General features: G+C 38.1%; 1 protein-coding gene across 1 annotated transcript; it reads right to left on the reverse strand.

The window, feature by feature from the left end:
- Window positions 1-17,450: 17,450 nt before the first annotated feature.
- Window positions 17,451-19,091, reverse strand: PGK2 (phosphoglycerate kinase 2). The gene has a single exon (XM_043593247.1). The coding sequence runs from the start codon at window positions 18,980-18,982 to the stop codon at window positions 17,729-17,731; it is 1,254 nt and encodes a 417-aa protein (XP_043449182.1). The 5' UTR covers window positions 18,983-19,091; the 3' UTR covers window positions 17,451-17,728.
- Window positions 19,092-20,241: the final 1,150 nt, after the last annotated feature.

Below are 20,241 nucleotides of genomic sequence, written 5' to 3' on the forward strand. Positions count from 1 at the left end.
CTCCACTAACCAAAGAGAGCAATCTACTTACCAGACAGCCCACCTGGAACTAAAGACTTGCCAGGGAGCCTGAGGCACCCTATAGGTTCAATTGTGTTGTTTTGGGGGCATCTAGATCCCATGTATGGGGATTAGGGTTGGGGAGCAGTCTACATGGAGTAACAGGGAATGGGGCCCATACTTCTGGGATACTTAGATATTTTCAAGGATGTTACTCCAAAGCACATGAGCACCTTTGAGGCCCAATTTGACACAACCATGGGGCAGGAACCCTGCCAGCCCATGTCTAACAATAGGATCAAACATAAATTATGTCTACACACAATTTTTTGAAAGGTTGTTATTAATAATGCCCATGCATAATGTAATAAGAAAATAAAATTAAAGTCATTCATAATAAATTACATACATTTCAATACAAAAATTTTGGTGCCAGACTATGCCAGAAGAGTTCATGAAATTGTCAGATGATCTCAGCCTCTTTTAATGAATACATTTGTAGTTAAAAGAGTAAGAACGTCATAAGCTATTCTGTACAAGAAGCACAGGAAATGAAAGAACAGATGTATAGATGGAAACCAGAAAAAATAGGGTTAGGATAATTAGGAACCAGATATATCTGTACTGATCAAAGAAAGAGGTAAATAACCTTGATGAATTTGGAATTACATGGCAAGACAAAAAGCTGGGAAACTGAAGAAATTAAAAAAGTAAGAATTTCTTTTATAAGTGAATTCAGCATTATTTATTAATATGCTGTTAAAATAACTCTGTGCTATGATATGAATGTCAGGGGGCTACTGGGCTTTGAAGCAAAAGTTCTAAGGCTCCTTCCAGGGTCTAGAATGGAATACAGTCTGCAGTGTCATTTAGGAAGAGTACTCAAGACAGACTAGTACCTGTGTGGGCCCCAGTACCCATTCTCTGCTTTGGGGTGCAGTCCAACCCAAGTCCAATGGAATTGATAAAGAATCACAATAATTTTTTCTCTTATCTTGAAATCCCAGCACATACCCAGGCACACTCTGTCTCTAGTGTTTATGTGGTGCTTGGGTGGCTCATTTGGTTAAGTATCCAACTCTTGATATTGGCTCAGGTGGTGATCTCAGGGTCCTGAGATTGAGCCCTGCCTGAGCTCTGCACTAAGTGTGGAGCCTACTTGGGATACACTCTCTCCCTCTCTCTCTTCTTCCTCTACTCATGCACTCTCTCTTTCTCTCAAAATAAATAAATAAAATAAATAAACTTTAAAAAATAATCTTGGACACCGTATTCTTGAAGAGATGTTGGGGACTACAGGACACTTTAAAAAAATAGTAATTCAGGAGGCTACAGAGAATTTGCGCGACACATTGCTCAAGATGGTATCCAAATAAGATGGAGTATGACCTCTAACTCTGGCAAGACTGCCTGTGTTGTATTAAAAAGTTGACAGGAGCTAATCATTTTAAAATAGAAGTAGTGTGGGGCAAAGATAGAAATATCTCCCAGTTTTCTTGTTCAGTTTGGTCCTGTGTTGGTAGTAGAATCAGACATTTAGTCGAGGAATGCCTAATTCACAGTTAGTCTACTAAATCATTTCATATTTTGCTTGTAAACCCTGAGCTTTCCTTAAAACTGTTTAATTAATGGGGCACCTGGGTGGCTCAGTCGGTTAAATGTCCGACTTCAGCTCAGGTCATGATCTCATGGCTCATGAGTTCGAGCCTTGTGTCGAGATTTGCGCTGATAGCTCAGAGCCTAGAGCCTGCTTTGGATTCTAAGTCTCCCTCTCTCTGCCCCTCCCCGCCCTCAGTCTCTCTCTTTCTCAAAAATAAATAAACATTAAAAAAAGTTAAAAAAAACTGTTTAATTAGTAGCATGTCATTAGTATACAGTACTCATTACACATTTAAAAAATATACATTATTTTTGAAATCAGAAAAACGTGTTATTTGCATGATTTACTTTTATCCAAATGAAAATATCTTAAGAATCAGTGGTAGAACACAAAAGAAAAATTAAGATATTTTTGCCTTCAGGATGTGATTTCCTTCATGATATTAATTATTCTGCTTTTAGGTAAGTGTAATTTCTAATTATTGAAAATTCTGTGAGGAAATAAATGAAATAAAAGGTTCTTTATAAAGATCTAGACAAATAATTGCCTGATTTGATTCTCTATATAAGGAAAATATTTCCTAGTCTCATTTTTTTTTTGTTTAGAATGTCCTTCAGCCTGGAAGCATTGTGAGTCTTTGAATCATAATCATTAATTATTGACAACATATGATAGTTTGTCATATTCTTGCAAAAAATACACTTTTATATCTTCTTCTGGCATTTCTCATGTGTTTAGTGACTCTGGATGAATTTTTCAGGTATTTTAGGACTTTCCAAGTTTGCTATGTCCTGTAAGTAACTACTGGCATTTCTTTTCTAGATTATCTTGTTTCTGTCTCGATAGAAACAAGAAAGGTACAAACACCTATAACTTTAAGTAAGCTACATTTCTACAGACAGAAATATTGGTTCAAATTATGGAATTAACATTAAACTATCTAGTGCATTGCAGCGTTGGTTATATAATGCAAATAATACAGAAAGAAGGAAAGGAGGTATAAACGGTATTTTCAGTTTCACATAAACCTTGTTTTCAGATGCAATACTGTGGTGCTATAAAAGAATCATTCATTGTACCAGTATTTACACAGTGTGGTTGATGCAGAAAGGAACACAGTGTTTTTTCAGTTAGTTCCACTAAGATCATGCTGCTGAAAAACAGGCTATCTCTATAGCTAAGAGATGAAATGAAATAAAACCAACATTAATGACTTTAAACATATGTCATTATACATACTGTCATTATAGCATAATGAATACTGACTTTATACATACTGTCAATGTAGTATAATGAATATGCATGTATCAAGAGTTTAGAATATAAACTAAGAAGCAATTGCTTATATTATTATAAGCTACTGCAAGAATAGCTTCGGAACACCACCTGGTGCCTCCAGGATGTTCACAACTCAAATATTGACACAATAGAAGTAAATGCTCTATTTTCCTTGTTAGTCATATCATTAAGGTTTCCCAGGTATTTGTTATGTTGTTCCCACTGACATCTTTGTTCTGTCTGTAGTATCTCATTATATTTAATGAAGTTCAATTCACCTTCTCAGTTTGACCTCTCTCCCTGAGTGGGATAATGTGTAAGCATGGATTTTTGTTCGTAATATCTTCTGCAAAATAAAACCTCTAGATCACATCCTTTCATTTTTTTTTCTGTCTTGTTGGCAAGATTTTCTGCTAAGTCTCACCTTCAGCTTTGAAATTCTTAGTCCTCTTAACCCTGTAATTAAGCCTGTATTAGTTCTAGTGTTCTAGTGAGTCCTAGTGAGATTTCTAGGAAATCTCAATCATCATAAAGTTCTCAAAACCACAGGACACATTCCTAGGGAACAGCTAGTTATTTACTTTGGGTATTTTAGCACTCCAAAAAAATTAAGAAGCAACAGTGTATGTCAGTTTTTAGGGAATAATTCTAATTTGTCAGGAGACCTTTGCCTTTTCCTCTAAGAAGGCTTATGCTTTTTCTCTGATTTAGGCTTTTAGGCTAGTTCTACTCACAGCACTTTCTCCCATCCTTTGCTTTATTATAAGCATAATTTGAGGAGCACAATGTTCTCTTTAGTTAGTTCCACTTGGAACTATTCTACGGATTGTCAGTCTCCTCACTAAACACTAAGTCTAAGACTACTCTGTTTGCTAAATAGTTTTTTTCTCTGCTGTTCCATAATCATTTATGCATCTAAATCATTAAAGCTCAGCAAGTGGTTTGTTAACATTCATTGATACCTATGTGGATATAATCACATGTGAGAAATAGACATAGATCAGTTTGGACCATTTACAATGGTGTTTTCCCAACTGCAGTAAATGTAACAGGGCTACAAGAACAGTTTAGAGAGAAATGTAGGTCCAGGTGGTTTTATGGGAATCCTTCAAAGCCATGTGTGGACTCTTTCATAAAAACAATTTTACTGAGAAATGTGTCTATAGTTTCTTGCTAATTTTGTGCTGACTGAACCTTTGTGCTGATTTTCTATTTACCATTGTGTGCTTCCCCTTACAAAAGCAAAGCATCCCTTGCGCATCTTGAATGGTGAGTTGCCTCAAGATGTAGAACCTCTAAGGACTCAGTAAAAGGGCAATCTGAATTCTAGGTATCAGGGAAATCCTTCTTTAATTAAGGCATCAAAACCCTGGGTTACTGTTTACAACTGTCCTTGCAATATGCATATTCAGTTAACAGTGTGCCATGGGGTTAGAAGCAGATATTTAGGCTGAGTTGTAGTGTCCTGAATTCTGAGATATTGTGGAATGGAGGCAATGGGAAAGATAGCAATTTTGAAACCACCTTTGGTGACTTCTATCCTTCTTCTATCCTCTTTGCTATTGCCAATGCTGTTTCAGGTGAGTCCTCTAAGAACGATGAACATTTTGGTAAAAAATATTGAAGTCTAGGTGAAAACAATACAGCAAGCCTCCTACTTTTATCTACTCATCTACATAGTAATCTTAGAATTAAATACAGAACACTTATTTTAAAAAGCCTGCTGTGAATTATTGATTTGCAATGAATTTGTCCCTTGTCCATTTTTACCACTTTTCGGTGGAAGAGCTTTGTGGGCTCTCATTCATTGGTGCCTCGATTGGATGTTTGACATGATTTCAACACAGAGAAAGTGGAAAGTTCTATATTTATATCTTTGATTAAAAGAACAATGTGGAGATAAAGTTTTATAATTTCTTGAATATTTACACTCACGTGTTAATACTATCAAATTGTAAAAAATATATATATACACTTTTCTGAAGTATAATTGATACTCAATGTTACATTAGTTTCAGGTAATTATATATTAAAAACCCTGCACACAGGTTCCTTGCTCACACTTATGTTAGGCCATGTTAAAAAAATTGTTAACCTAAAGGAGCCTGGTCTGTGAACTTTTTTTTTGCAGGTCTGGTTTAGTGGTCACAAACTCCTCTAGTTTTTGTTTGTCTGGGAAACTGTTTATCTGTCCTTCTGTGACAGCCTTGCTGGATAAAGAGTTCTTGGCTGCATATTTTTCTGATTCAGCACACTGAATATATCCTGCCACTCCTTTCTGGCCTGCCAAGTTTCTGTGGATAGGTGTGCTGCAAACCTGATCTGTCTTCCCTGGTAGGTTAGGGACTGTTTTTCCCTTGCTGCTTTCATGATTCTCTCCCTGTCTGAGTATTTTGTGAATTTGACTATGATATGCTTTGTTGATGGTTGGTTTTTGTTGAATCTAATGGGAGTCCTTTGTGCTTTCTGGATTTTGATGTTTGTGCCTTTCCCCAGGTTAGGAAAGCTTTCCCCTGTGATTTGCTCACATAACCCTTCTACCCCTATTTCTCTCTCTTCCTCTTCTGGGACCCCTAAGATTCTGATGTTCCTTTTTAATGAGTCACTGATTTCTCTAATTCGTAAATTGTGCTCTTTTGCCTTCATCTCCCTCTTTTTTTCTGCTTCATTGTTCTCCAGAAGTTTGTCCTATATATCGTTGATTCTGTATTTTGCCTCATTCATCCTTGCCGCTATGGCAGCCATTCAAAGTTGCAGCTCAGTTACAGCACTTTTTATTTCATCCTGACTAGCTTTTATTTCTTTTATCTTTGCAGAAAGGGATTTTAATCTATTTTTGACTCCAGCTAGTATTCTCATTATTGTCATTCTAAATTCTGGTTCAGACATCTTGTTTGTATCTCTGTTTTTTTTAAGTCCCTGGCTGTCATTTCTTCCTGCTCTTTCTTTTGGGGTGAATTACTTAGTTTCATCATTTTTAAAGGAGAAAAGGAATTAATGAGGTAAAAAATTAAACTTAAAAATATATTAAAATTAAAAAATTAAAAACAAACACATACACACACACAAAATCGAATAAATGATGCTGGATCCTACATGTGTTTTGGTCTGGGTGTTGAAAGGGGCTTGATACATTAGATAAAAAAGGGGCAAGGAGAAAAAAAAGAAATCATTTGAAAATTTGAAAAAAATAAATACACTGAAGTTGACTAAAATGAAATGATGGAAGTAAAATAGATTTTGAAAAATTTACACAAAAGTAAAAAAATACAGTAGAAAAAATTAAATAAAAATATTTTTAATAAAAATTGAAAATAAAAATGAATTTTTTCTCTTTTTGTATTCAAGAAAAAGAACAGAAATGAAAAAGAGAAAAAAGAAAAAAAGAAGAAAGAAAGAAAATTGAATAGATGTACTGGCAAACAGACTGAAATATGACTGAAATTACTTCATTTTCCCCTATAGGTCAAACTATGAAGTGTTTTATAGTTCATAAACTAAGCAGGCAGAGAGACTTCTGTTCCTGAAGAGCGAGGTTGGCCCAGTTGGGTGGGGCTTAGTGTAATGGCTCCGTTCTCCACTAGATGGCGCTGCTTAGCTTTCTGGAGTGGATTGTTGTGGCACTTGTGTGTATGCACATGCGCGGGAATGGTGATAATGGCGTTACCCAGCTCCCCAGTCTCTAGTATCAGAACTCTGTTCTCCCTGATCTGCAATCGCGCACCCGTCCTGTGTCTTCAGTTTCCGTCCACTTCCCGCTTTTACACAGTCTGTGACCAAGCCCCAAGCAGCACCTCCCTCCTGAGTTTTGTCTCAGATGCGGCTGTTTTTCCTGACCCCTTACTTCTGAGGGACTGTGGCTTTGACCCATTCTGCCCCTCTGCAGGAGGGTCTCACGGAACAATGGCTGGGTGCCGGCCACACTCAGGAATGTTTGCAGGACCGTGCTGCTACCGGTGCCCAGATACTGCAGCCGGGTGCCAGCCCACTCCAGAAAAAGTTCTCGAGATAGTGTAGCAGCAGTGTTTCAGAGATTATGGAAAATCACTAGACGTCTGGCACCAGGTTTCACCCTTAACAACCTTGTTCCAGCACCAGTGAATGTGGTTGTTCTCCTGGGTCCACTGGGGCCTTGCCTTTAGGGGACCCACACGGCCTCTACCAGGTGTCCTCCCAGCAGGGGAACCGCCTCTCCCCATTTAGCCTGAAGAACCCCAGACTGCACTCTGCTGCTGGGATTCGCCCTTCCCACCAGAGCACCGCCAGGAATTGTGCTGCATAGTTTCAGACTCTGTAGTCCCCCTGTTTACAGTCTTAATGGAATATAAACCCTCTCCTTTCTCCTTTCTCCCTTTTTAGTTCAGTCCCTGAGGCTTTTTCCACTTTTCCACTTTCTCTCCAGCTGCTTTGGGGGGTGTTTTTCCCATACTCTCCCCTCCACCCCATCTCTGTCCTCTCTCCGCATGCAAAAGTGGCTTCCTGCCCCCCCCCCCCCACGGTTTCTCTCTCCCGCCGTTCACCTCTCCATGCTGCGTACCTGCTGAGTTCTGTGGTTCAGGTTGTTCAGATTGTTGTGTTAATCCTCAGATCAGTTTTCTAGGCAGGATGGTTCAGTATTGGTCTGGCTGTATTTCATGGACACAAGACACACAAAAAACTTCCATGCTGTTCCTCCACCTTGGCTCCTCCCCTGTCAGAAATATTCTAAATCAACCACCTGTTCTGCTGACCTCTGGACAGATCTGTAAAATACATGAAAAATAAAGAATTGTCATGAGATTTTATAGTAACCCATCGTGGGAACGTTGAAGGGCATCATGTTCTTTTTAATTGCTTTTTTCTTCTTTTATTGGTAAAGATAACTAAGAACAACATGAGCACATTTTAGAGCAGGGGTGGAGCCAATATGGAAGCCAAAACTGATCTTTTTTTTTTCTTCATCATTTAAACACACACATATTCAGAGGTCATATTTGGGTAGAGATTTGTTTTGAAATAAGATCTGTTTTGGCGGGGTGGGAGATTGTGTCTTCTGAAGCATTCTGTGAGGTTTGAATCTACAATCCATCTTCAGGAAGGCCTCTGTATGATTCTGAAGAATTAGAGAAACCTGAAAGCATCCAGAGAGAGACATTGAAGACTCAGCTTCTTAAACTCCTTAACTCTGGGCTCAGAGCCGTCTTCAGCATGCTTGGCTACCTGATTTTTGAGGGACAGTGGGTTCAGTACAAAATGAAAATGTTAGGCTCCATGTCCAAAAGTATTAGGAATTACAGATGGTCAGGGTCCCTGGTGGCTCAGTAGGTTAAGTTTCCAGTGCTTGATTTTGGCTCAGGTTTGTGACTTTGAGCCCGAAGTCATTCTCTGTGCTGCCAGTGCAGAGCCTGATGGGATTCTCTCTCTCTCTCTCTCTCTCTCTCTCTCAACATAAGTAAATAAGGTTTAAAAAAATTACAAAATGGTAGAACATTAAAGCAAAAATGGAGTTCTTCTGAGACTGGAGCCCTGTGTGGCTGACTGCACAGGTCATACATCTGTGACATTGAGCCCGGCTTCAGGTTTCCTTCTGGGTTGAAAGCTCAGTTTATCTGCATTGAAAAAAATCTGGAGATTCAGAGCAGAAACCGCAAGAGTAAAGGGTTTGTGTGGAGCATGCACCTATAACTTTTGGCAAACCAAATATGTTAAATGTGTATGGTGTATATAGTATGAAAGGTATGAGAAGTACCTCAGTGATAGAAGTTTTTCTTTATTAGAAAATTCACATGGAGAACAATGAAGTAGCAAAGTGTGATTCTATTAAAATTGAATAAGGTCTTTTGGAAACCTATTGCCCACATTATCCGATAAAGAATAGGGTCACAAGTCATCAGCACATTATTTGTCAACTCAAACAATACACTTCATCTATGTTACGTAGTACTTATCATAATGAAATAAAAGCATTTGCTTATTTTTTTCTTTCATTCATAGGTCTGTGAAATATTAGAGGAATTGACTATCTTATTATAACATTAAGAACTGGTACTGAATACTTGAATGTGTGAGTAAATTAACCTACCTTCAGAAAAAGATTATTATTTATAGGACACATTTAATGTGCACAGTTTCAATCTTTAGGAGAAAAACTGTCTTTCTTTTAATTTGTTATTCCACATGTAATGTATTCATATAAATAATGAGACCAGTGACATCTACTCCTAATAGACAATGTGTTTGTTTTTGTCCCTTGAATTCAGGCTTGATTTCCTCTGGCATGACAGACGGCTTCCATAATGTGGCTCAGCCTCTCATTCCATCTGAGTCACATATGCGATTATCTAAGCACTCCTGAAGCTGACCATGGCCCCACACAACTCATCAGAACTTCATGTATGACCCTTGAAGGAAACAGTGGAAATTAAAATTAAAAAAATTTTTTTCCCAAGTGTATCCATGTAGGGGTGCCTGGGTGGCTCAGTCAGTAGAGTGTCGGACTTTAGCTCAAGTCATGATCTCAGGGTTCCTGGGTTCAAGCCCCACGTCAGGCTCTGTGCCTGGAGCCTGCTTTGGATTCTGTATCTGCCTCTCTCTCTGCTCCTTCTCCACTCAGGCTCTCTCTGTCTCTCAAAAATAAACATTAAAAAAAGTGCGTCCATGTAGTGATTTAAATTTTTTAAATGTTTATTTACATTTGAGAGACAGGGACAGAGCATGAGTGGGGGAGGGGCAGAGAAAGAGGGAGACACAGGATCTGAAGCAGGCTGCAGGCTCTGAGCTGTCAGCACTGAGCCAGACCTGGGGGGGGGGGAGGAGGAGCAGGGAGGGGAGCATGTGTGTGTGGGGGCTTCGATCTCATGAAGCACGAGATCATGACCTGAGCCAAAGTTGGACATTTAACTGACTGAGCCACTCAGGTACCCCTCCATGTAGTGATTTAAAATTACACTATAGCCTTTGGGAAATCTTATTGACTATAATATAAGAGGCCAAAGAAAGGGTTTAGATTGCTGTTCTATTTAGCTTTGCAAACATAACTGTGACGCTAGGCTTTTATGTAATTGATTTTGTAAGCAGTGGCCAAATCCACTGTTTCTCACGCTGTGCCCCAATCTGCTTTTGTAAAAACCCAGAAGAACACTTGAAAACTATTGTCATAAATTCAAACTGCTTGAGAAAAATTGGTGAAAGTCTATCACAGTTGTTTGCCAATACTCTGGTAACCCTGTTGTACCCATACTTTTTACATACTTTCCTTTTGGTCTCTTTTTCAGTTTTATTTAAGCATACTTTTGTTATTCTAAGACAAAATAATGAATTAGTTTATCAAAACTAAAAACAAACAAAACAAACAAACCAAGAACAACAGCAACCAAGAAGCAAAATGAAAATGAAAACAAGCTGAGTGGTTTAGATTCCTACTAAAAAAAAAATGGCCTATGGTTTTAATTAAATATTCAGTATGAACATTTGGACATATAGTGATTTATTTCCACATGAGAAAACTCATATAGCCCTTGCCATTAAGGAAAATACCTGTGATATATCAAATTTAACATGCAAAGCCAGCCTTGCATTGTAGAAATAAAAAAGGTTCCAAAGCTAAGTTATATGTTGGACAGAGGGATAGCTATCTGCTGACTAAAACAATCCCATACAAGAAATTTTTAGTGGATGAGTTTTGCTTGAAGAATGGATCATTTCAGCCAACTTAAAACCTATTATTTCATTGCCCTAATTATAATGGATTCCATAACATAATATCTATAAAATATGTTAAGAAATCAAGAACATGTTTGAGTCTGAAACAAAAATAAAAACAAAACCAAATCTTCAGTTTGCTGTCCAACATGGAAGAACCTTACAAAGTCATCAGTGTGTACTAATATAAGTAAAGCTGAATGATCTGAAAAATAAGCTCTTCTTAGATCTGTCAAAGCTGTTAAGCCACAGGACCAACTGCTGCCTCCAAAACTGCAGAGAAGACAGACACATAGATACAGATAATCACAATTTACCAGAGAGGAAATCCACTAGCAAAGAACTCCACAGAAACCAGCACCATGATAGGTAAATTAGGACTGTAACTGAGGAGTTGACAGAAGCTCAGTGTAGATAAGCCTGAGAGATGAAGACTTCATCTCAGCCCCTAGCTACTTGGTCCCCCACACCCACTTTTGTGTTTTAACTGCAGAAAGTCTGTCAAGTCCTCACAGTAAAGATCAGAGAAAAATCCCCTCAGGCTTCTGAGGTGGGAAGAAACTAGCCATTTCAAAATAAGACAGAGCATTCTGATCTACTTAACAAAACCTGCCTTCAAGAGAAACTGTTTTACCAGAGTGTAATTTGCTGGGGATTTTTCAGAGCCTAGCGGACTTGGGGAAAGGAAAATACCCAACTTATCTTGTTCTAGCCTTCCACATAGGGTAAGTTGCATACCAACTCCAGCCCCCTCTAGCTTCCCTGTACCACCAAAGGGGGTGAAAACAAAACAACAGTTGCTAAAAGACTGACACTGAATCATAGGACTATAAAATAATTCCTCTATGCCCACACCTTACCAGTGTATTACTGAAGGTCTATTTACCACAGTTCTTTTTACGCAGTACATCCTGTCTGTCTTTCCACACAAAAATCTGCACATAGATGCTTATAAAAGTTTTGTTCATAATTACCAAAACTGAGATGCAATTAGGATGTGCTTCAGCAGGTAATGGAGAAATAAACTGTGATGCATCCTAAAGAGAAAGGAGCTATCAAGCCATGAAAAGATATGGAGGAAACTTAAATGCATACCATAAGTGAAAGAAGCCAACACATCATGATTCTACCTGTATGACCTTCTGGAAAAGGCAAAACTATGGAGATAGAGGGGGCATCTGGGTGGTTCATTAGGTTGAGTATTGGACTCTTGATTTCAGCTCAGGTCATGATCCCCAGGTCGTGGGATTGAACTCTGTGTTGGGCTCCACACTGAGTGTGGAGACTTCTTGGGATTCTCTCTCTTTCTCCCTCTCCCCCTCTCCCCTGCTCGTGCCCATGCTCTCTCTCAAATTAAAAAAAATTAAAAATTAAAAAAAAAAACCCTACGGAGATAGTAAAAAGGTCAACTGTTCCAGAAGTTAAGGTCACAGAAGGATGAATAGTCAGAGCACAGAGAATTTTTAGGGCAGTGAAACTATTCAGTATGATATACTATAATGATGGATACATATCAAACACATTTTTCAAAAACCTTGGAATGTACAACACCAGAATGAACCCTAATGTAAAATATAAAGTTTGGAAATGATAATGTGCCAATATAGGCTCATTGATTGCAACAAATGTACCCGGCAGTTGCTAAACATTGATAATGGGTGTTGTATATGTGTATGGAGACAGGGGAACATGGGCACTCTGTACTTCCTGTTCCAATTTGCTATGAACCTAAAACTGCTCTAAAAAATTTGCCCTCCCAAGAAAGCAAGTGACTCTGACCAAGAAAAAAAAATCTTACCAAAGTTAGAAAAGAAAGAATGACAAATTTAAAAGCTGGATCTTTAAAAGATTATTAGTGTAAAACTCTGAAAATAAATGATTCAGCTTTCACTTCTGATTAAGGTGGAATAGCAGGGAGTAGATACACCATCTCATCTGAACGAGTGAAAAACAGGCAAAATCTATGAAACAACACTCAAGGGAGAAGAAACAAAGAAGGTAAGCCCACAGTTGCACTGTTTACTGTCAGGCCACGAAGCAAGGAAAGGAATCTTGGAGTCTCTAAGGGAAGGATAAACCAATTAAAATATTTTCTTTTATATATAAACTCAAATGCTTTTCTAATTTGTCATTTTCCAAATATTTCCCTCTTAATTTTTATCAGACATCCCCACCTTTCTTGGTTTATTATTAACATGCATTGAATTAGGAAACCCAAGCTTTGCTACGATCACTAGGAATGTCTAATAACTAACTAAAATATGAAACACTTAAAAACAAAGTTAATGGAAGCATAAAGCTATGAAATATAGCACCTAATTTTTAAAACAAAGTTTCTTCACAGCTTTATTAACTAACATTGCTTGAAATAAGCTATTTAAATACAGTATTTTTAAATAAAAAATGCACAGAAAATGCGGCACGTGGGTGGCTCAGTCAGTTGAGTGTCTGACTCTTGATTTTGGCTCAGGTCGTGATGTCACAGTCGTGGGATCAAGCCCTGCATTGGGCTCCTGACTGAGTGTGGAGCCTGCTTAAGATTTTTTTTTCTCTCTCTCTCTGCCTCTCTCTCTGTCTCTCTCTCTCTTCCCCTTTCTCTTTTCTGCTTGCACTTTTTTCTGTCAAAAAAAATGCACAGAAAATAAGTAAATGGTAACCTCCAAGTGCATGTGTTAAATAATTCAAATTGCAACCTTGGAGGAAACAAGTAAGTCCCACACTTTTGGTTTGAACCCAAAACCCAGGGCAGTCCCACCATCCTGTGGTTAATACCTTAATTTTCAGTTTCTTTTTAAAATTGGTTTTGGGCACCTGGGTGGCTCAGTCGGTTGAGCATCTGGCTTCAGCTCAGGTCATGATCTCCTGGTTCCTGAGTTTGAGCCCTGCATTGGGATCTGTGCTGACAGCTCAGAGCCTGGAGCCTGTTTCAGATTCTGTGTCTCCCTCTCTCTCTCTGCCTCTCCTGACTCACACTGTGTCTCTAAAAAATAAATAAACATTAAAAATAATTTTTAAAAATTGGTTTTAAAAAGTAAAAAACTATTTTTAATGTATATAATTATTAAATATAAGTATAAAATTGAGTTAAAGAAGTGATGGGGATTAAGGAGTGCACTTTTTGTGATAAGCAACAGTGATGTACAGAAATGTTGAATCACTATATTGTACACCTGAAACTAATATTACGCTGTATGTTAACTATCTGGAATTTGAATAAAAGCTTAAAAAAATAAAAAAAGATAAAAATAAAATAAAATAAATAAAATTTCAATTACAACTATATACTATATATTATTCATAAATATACATGTCATACATGTATGTATGTGGTATGTAAGTATGTGTATATATATTCACACACACACACACATATTTCTTACTTTCTAGGTCTGCTTGAATTCTGTTTTTTCCCCCCGATCTTCTAATTCACGACACTGATTCTTTCCCTTGCAGTTTTAATTCTTTTATGTAATGGTTCTAACACCATTTAATATTTTCTATTAGCAATACTTAAATTTGTCACCTCCTTTACCTTTTGCCAGCTTATTTTCAGTCTCATAGTATTAACTCATTTTACTTCCCTCATAATTTTTTTCCATGAAGTATGCTTATTCTCTAAATGTACAGAAACATGATCTTTAAGATCTTTCAGTGTCTTCTAAAGTTTTAATGTCTTTCCATTTGATGTTGTTTTAAATTCACCTTTAATTCTTTTTTTTAGTAATAGTTTCAACTGAGCCCATGATCACTCAGTCAAAGAATGCACTGCCCTTATTCCCTGTGAGCTAGATATGATCACATTGCTAAGTTCAGGCCAAAAGAACTTCTTGTTCTCTTTCTCAAAGACATGGTGCTTACTCTGGATTCCTCTTTCTCTATCCTGTTGGCTGGAAAATGTCAACAATTGAATTGATCTTTCTGCTCCTAGAGATGAAAGCCAGGTGCAGGTGTTAACAGAGTCATTTTCCTAGCCTGAATCTTTGGATCAGCTCAAGAAGTGCCTACTTACCCATAATCACCCTGGGGAATGTCACATGAGAAAGAAAGAAATCTCTGTGTTGACATTTTGGGCTAGATTGTTCTTTTTTGTGAAGGCTGTGTTTGTATTGTAGGTTGTTTAGTAGCATCCTCGGCCACAGCAACAAGATGCCTATAGTTCCTCTTCTTATCCCAGTTGTGACTAACAAAAATGTTTCCACTCTTTGGCTAATATCCTCTACAAGGAAAAATTGTCTCTGGGTGAGAATCACTAGTGCAGAGACTAATGTAGAAATTGTTACCTGTAGGTGGGGTGCTGCCTTAAAAAAAAACTCATATAACATAGTATTCACGTAGAGGTCAGGGGGAAGGAAGAGAGTAAAATGGCATGGAAGGCTGGGAGGTGCTGATCATGTTTCTGCTGTGGCATTTGGTAAAACTGTAGTAGGCACAACATGTTCCTGTAGAGCTTAAAGCTACAGAGAAAGTGTTTAGAAAGAGGCAGAATATCAGTACATTTGGTTATTACATGCTGTCTTAAGCAAAATACTGCAACCCCCAAAATGAGCATATCCAGGAAATATTGGACAATTTCTTTGTTGCCTGCAACCCAAATTGGCTAATACACCAGGAAAGTAAGTTCTCTCAGAGTTGGAAAAGCTAACAGTCTCACTCCCACAAACAACACAAGAAAGACTGTCAGTTTTACTCAAAGGTCTCCCATTTGGAGTTTTCAGCCAAAAATAATGAGAAGGCCACAGGCAAATATCAGGTGATAGGTGTTGCCTTCCCACTGCCTACTTTTTTGGAGGGCCACAAGTTAACTAATCTTAAAATGAAGAAAAAGGAAGTGAGCCCAGCAAAGCAACCAATTAATTAAAAGCAAGAGTCAGGAGAATAAGAAACATAACTAGAAGATATTTTTGGGTGAGCTTCTTTCACACAGAGATCTTGATTCTTAAGTTGAAAAGTCACTAACCTGGCCTTCAAAGGTTTTCAACTGTGTGATATGAAGAAATCCTTGATTTCTTAAAACCACAGCATCAAAGAGGAAGCTATGAGAACCATGTGGTGGCCTAATGTGGCCCAACTCTCCAACATCAGCTTTAGAAGATGGCATGGAAGATTAGGAAACAAGGAAAATTTCCCAGGTGATCAAACTTGGGGCCAAAAAAGGGACAATGGATAAGAAACTTCCTCCCAGAGAAGAAAACCAGTCTGACCACAGAAGTTCTTTTACTGCCAGGCCATGGGAGCTTTTGAAATTCTGAGCCAGCACTATTTATTTCCCAATCGTAATGAACCAATGAGTTTTTTAGGTGAGGGTTTTTAATTGCACTTTCTTATTTCTTCGCCACCATTGTATATTGAGTGTGTATGAGTGCTGGAGGTGAGAGAGAAATAAATGACTGCACTTTTCTGTTCATCAGACTGTTGGGCTCCCCACAGGATATCGAAAAGATTGTGTATCACCCAGAGATACTCAGTTTTGAGTGGGATGCAGTAACTGGACATTTTATTATATTTCTTGGAGAAAGGATATTTTCTTTATGTAGGAAGAAGGATACATGGATACTCATACATGGATACTGGGGTGGCCAGAGTGAAAGTCCGTCAGGAGCCTTTACTTTTCCCTTGGTATTTATTGCCTCTCCACTTCCTTTTAGTAATAGAATCTGTTGATCTTTAGTTGAGTACAAGGTATCCAGCTACAGAGAATATATTCCCAGGCCTCTCTTGCAAAATAGACCCCAGCAGAACACAAAATGGCCAATAAAAGAAAAATTCCTGAATTTTGGGGGACACGTGTGTAAAAGAAACACATTGCCTTTCACTAACTTCTCCTTTGGACTGGAGATCAAGCAGTAAAAATGCAGACTGACACCTCACACACAGAAATGTAACTTACTTATTGAGAGTAAGAGATTTGTTTCACTAGATTGGTTCCCTAGATGACCTCATGGAGAAGAGTCCACCTTTTTGCCCTGGACTTTTTTGAAAGAAAATAATATGGTATAACCTTATTTCAACTGCTATAATTTTGGGTTTTTGTTTTACTTGTTTTTAAATCTGTATCTTAACTCCTATATTTTCTCTGGGATTATCATGGCATTATGAATATTGTCCTCAGGAATATGCTGAAGTTTTGGGCATATTAACATTAAAAGTTTAATTATTTAATTAATTTTAGCTTATTTTAATTAAGTTAATTTATAGAATTGACCTGGTGCTATGGGCCGTAGGCTATTACAACTGGGATAAGTTACTCTGCATTTTTACTCTAAACTTAACAGTATTGCCTTGTGACAGCTCTTTGTATATAGAGTTAGGCAAAATATTTTCCAGTAAGTATTTTAATTTCTTCTACATTTCTGAGTATTTTCTTATTCTATTTTCTAACAGGGAAGACTTTTTATATTCTTATTTTTCTCATGACTATAAATATATTTATCTCAAAAATCTAGTTTTAAGATTTAGCAATTATATATATTACATATTTATTAAAACAATTCTGCTTTACATATTAAGCAATTATTTAAAATGTGGATTGAATTTGTAGATCCCATATGAGAGTACACAGACATATATATGTACTATAGTGCATCCACACATACAGACATAATTCCTTTCTTGGGTTTAATTTCTTTCCCTTTTTTAACTTCTTGAATTCAATAAATATCTTTTATTTCTCTTCTTTCTTATTTATTAAGAAACTTCCTTTTAGCTGAGCTTTGTTACCCATGAATTCTTAAACACAATTATTTTTCTTGATTTATTTTTCTTTTATTGTTTAAAAGTTTGTTAGCTTCTACCCCAACCTTCAACAGTTTGGGTTTTCTCTTGTTTTCCATGTTTCAAGTAGTGACACAGTAACAAAGATGTAGTAAAATTAAAAAAGAGAGAGAGAGAGAGATTAAGTTTATTCAACTCACTTTAATATGCAATGCAAGATTATGTCCTTCCTGTGTATCACAATGGTAAAGTTCAAATGAGATCTTGAAGAGAGCAGGCAAATGCATGGCCAAACTGGGTTGCATTGCTGTACTAATGTTAAGAGTTCCTGATAGCCAATCTCTTAGTCATTGCATAGGTCTTGATCTGGGGCTAGCCAACAAAAGTCAAGTTGAAATGTAAAGCACTAAGTTGAATTAAAGCCTATGGACAGGAAATAGTAGACAGGAATATCGTCAACTATAGGTTGCTGAGGGCTTCCACGCCAGGAAGGATTTTACCTTCCAGAAGTTCCAGACTAGCACCTCCTCCAGTGCTCACGTGGCTCATTTTATCTTCAGTGTTCCATTTGGCACAGCAAGTAGCAGTGTCTCCACCTCCTATAATGGTGATACAGCCCCTGGAAGTGGCCTTCACAATTTCATCCATGAGGGCTTTTGTTCCATTAGCAAAGGCATCCCATTCAAATACCCCTACAGGTCCATTCCACACAATTACCTTAGCGTGGGCCACAACTTGAGCATACTTCTTGTTGGTCTCAGGACCACAGTCCAAACCCATCCAGCCAACAGGTATGCCTGATTTTACAGTGGCTTGGCCAACCTTAGCATTCTCCTCAAACTTGTCAGCAGTGACAAAGTCAGTAGGAAAGGTAATGTTCACACCATTCTTACTAGCTTTAGCCATGATATCTTTGACAATCTTGGCCCCCTCTTCATCAAAGAGGGACGCACCAATCTCCATGTTGTTGAGTACCTTAAGGAAGGTATAAGCCATTCCACCACCTATTATCATCTCATTGACCTTGTCCAGCATATTTTTGATCAGTTGGATTTTGTCTGCCACTTTGGCTCCACCAAGTATAGCCAGAAAGGGTCTCTCTGGGTTTTCTAAGGCTCTGGCAAAGTACTCTAGCTCCTTTTTCATCAGGAATCCAGATGCCTTCTGGGGAAGATTCACTCCCACCATCGAACTGTGGGCCCGGTGAGCAGTGCCAAAAGCATCATTGACATATACATCCCCCAGTTTGGAGAGTGATGCTCGAAAGGCTTCTATTTTACCTGGTTCAGCTATAAGCTTATTTCCAGAAGGATCTTGGCCTTTTCCTTCTTCCTCCACATGAAAGCGCAGGTTCTCTAGTAGGATGACTGAACCAGCAGCCGGGTTGGCACAGGCTTTCTCCACTTCTGGGCCCACACAGTCCTTTAGAAACAGAACATCCTTGCCCAGCAAGGATTTGAGCTCAGCAGCAACTGGCTCTAAGGAGTATTTATCAGGCATGGGAACACCATCAGGTCGACCTAAATGACTCATAAGAACTACTGACCTGGCTCCATTATCTAGGCAGTACTTGATGCTTGGGATGGAAGCTTTGATTCTCTGGTTGTTTGTAATCTGGTTCTTCTTCATGGGAACATTGAAGTCTACTCTCATGATGACTCGCTTCCCTTTAACATCCAGTTTGTCCAAAGTTAACTTCTTAGAAAGAGACATCTTGATAATACAAAGACAGAAGCTGACACCTGGATCCCAATGCTGAAAAACCACTGCACTGCTCTCAGGAGGCTGGATGGGTGATGCTTTCCAACGGCTTTCCTCTTGGCCCGCCCCTTCCTTTTCATCACTAAGCCCCACAGGGCAGGCGTGATTGAACTAGGGAAAGGGAAACTTGGCTCTGCAATTGGTTAACGGTCCTGTCAATCTTGATTTGGAATGTGTTGTGGTAAGGTGCCAGTGCTGAACACCAACCCCGAGCAGTGACTGGTAGCCGGCTTGCAGTGAGAGCTGGGGAAGTGAAGAAACCTTAGAATAAGAATAGTCCTGCTAAGGCTCTTGCAGGTTCTTTTTCCATATCTCTTTTTTGACTCTTGCTCTTACTTTTAAAAACAAAACAAAACAACAACGAAAAACCCTCGACCATGTCAAATCTTAATTATATTGAGATATAAAAACTGCAGTACCAAATAAAGAGATGGGTTGAAATGATGGGTCTATAAGACAACATATTATGCTTCTGTTTTTCCTTGATACATATTTCCGTTAACAGTCTAGCTTGTTGTTAGCCATTGGCTTTAGGTATATTCTAGGGTAAGCGGGAATGATTTGTTTTTATTACTTTGCTTATTCTGTTCTCAAACAACTGTGAGAGAATGCTTGGTGGCTTCTTTAGGATAATCCCATGAGACAAAGAAGGTAACAGTTAAACACTGCAGTTGATAGTGACTTTTCTTGCAGACGACAAAGTTATGATAAGGCCTCTTTTTTTTGGCTCTTTGATTCATTACCTGTATGAATCAGAAATTGAGCTGAAAAGAGGAATGATTTTCATGAGGATGAAAATGTCCATATGAATTGAAAATGAGTAAGAGATTTAATTTGGGGGGAAAGAATATATGGCTGATTGGCTTAATAATAAAAACTGGCTTTGTAATTAGTTGATATGGCAGTTTCCATAAGTTGAATGTAGCATATATTATTGACAAAAATATGTTTGAGGCATAATCCAGTAGGATGGCTATAATTTAAAACAAGGCAGACAATAACAAGTGTTGACAGGGATTTGGAGATATTGGAATCCTCACATATTGCTGGTAAGAATACAAAATGCTGCAGCCACTTTAGGAAAAAGGTCTGACACTTCCTCAAAATGTTAAACATGGAGTTACCATAAAACCCAGCAATTACACTCCTAGGTATATGCTACAATGATGAAATTATACTCTTACAATGGCTAAAATTCCAAACTATGACAA

Source organism: Prionailurus bengalensis, chromosome B2 (assembly GCF_016509475.1).
Source record: "Prionailurus bengalensis isolate Pbe53 chromosome B2, Fcat_Pben_1.1_paternal_pri, whole genome shotgun sequence".
NCBI lineage: Eukaryota > Metazoa > Chordata > Mammalia > Carnivora > Felidae > Prionailurus > Prionailurus bengalensis.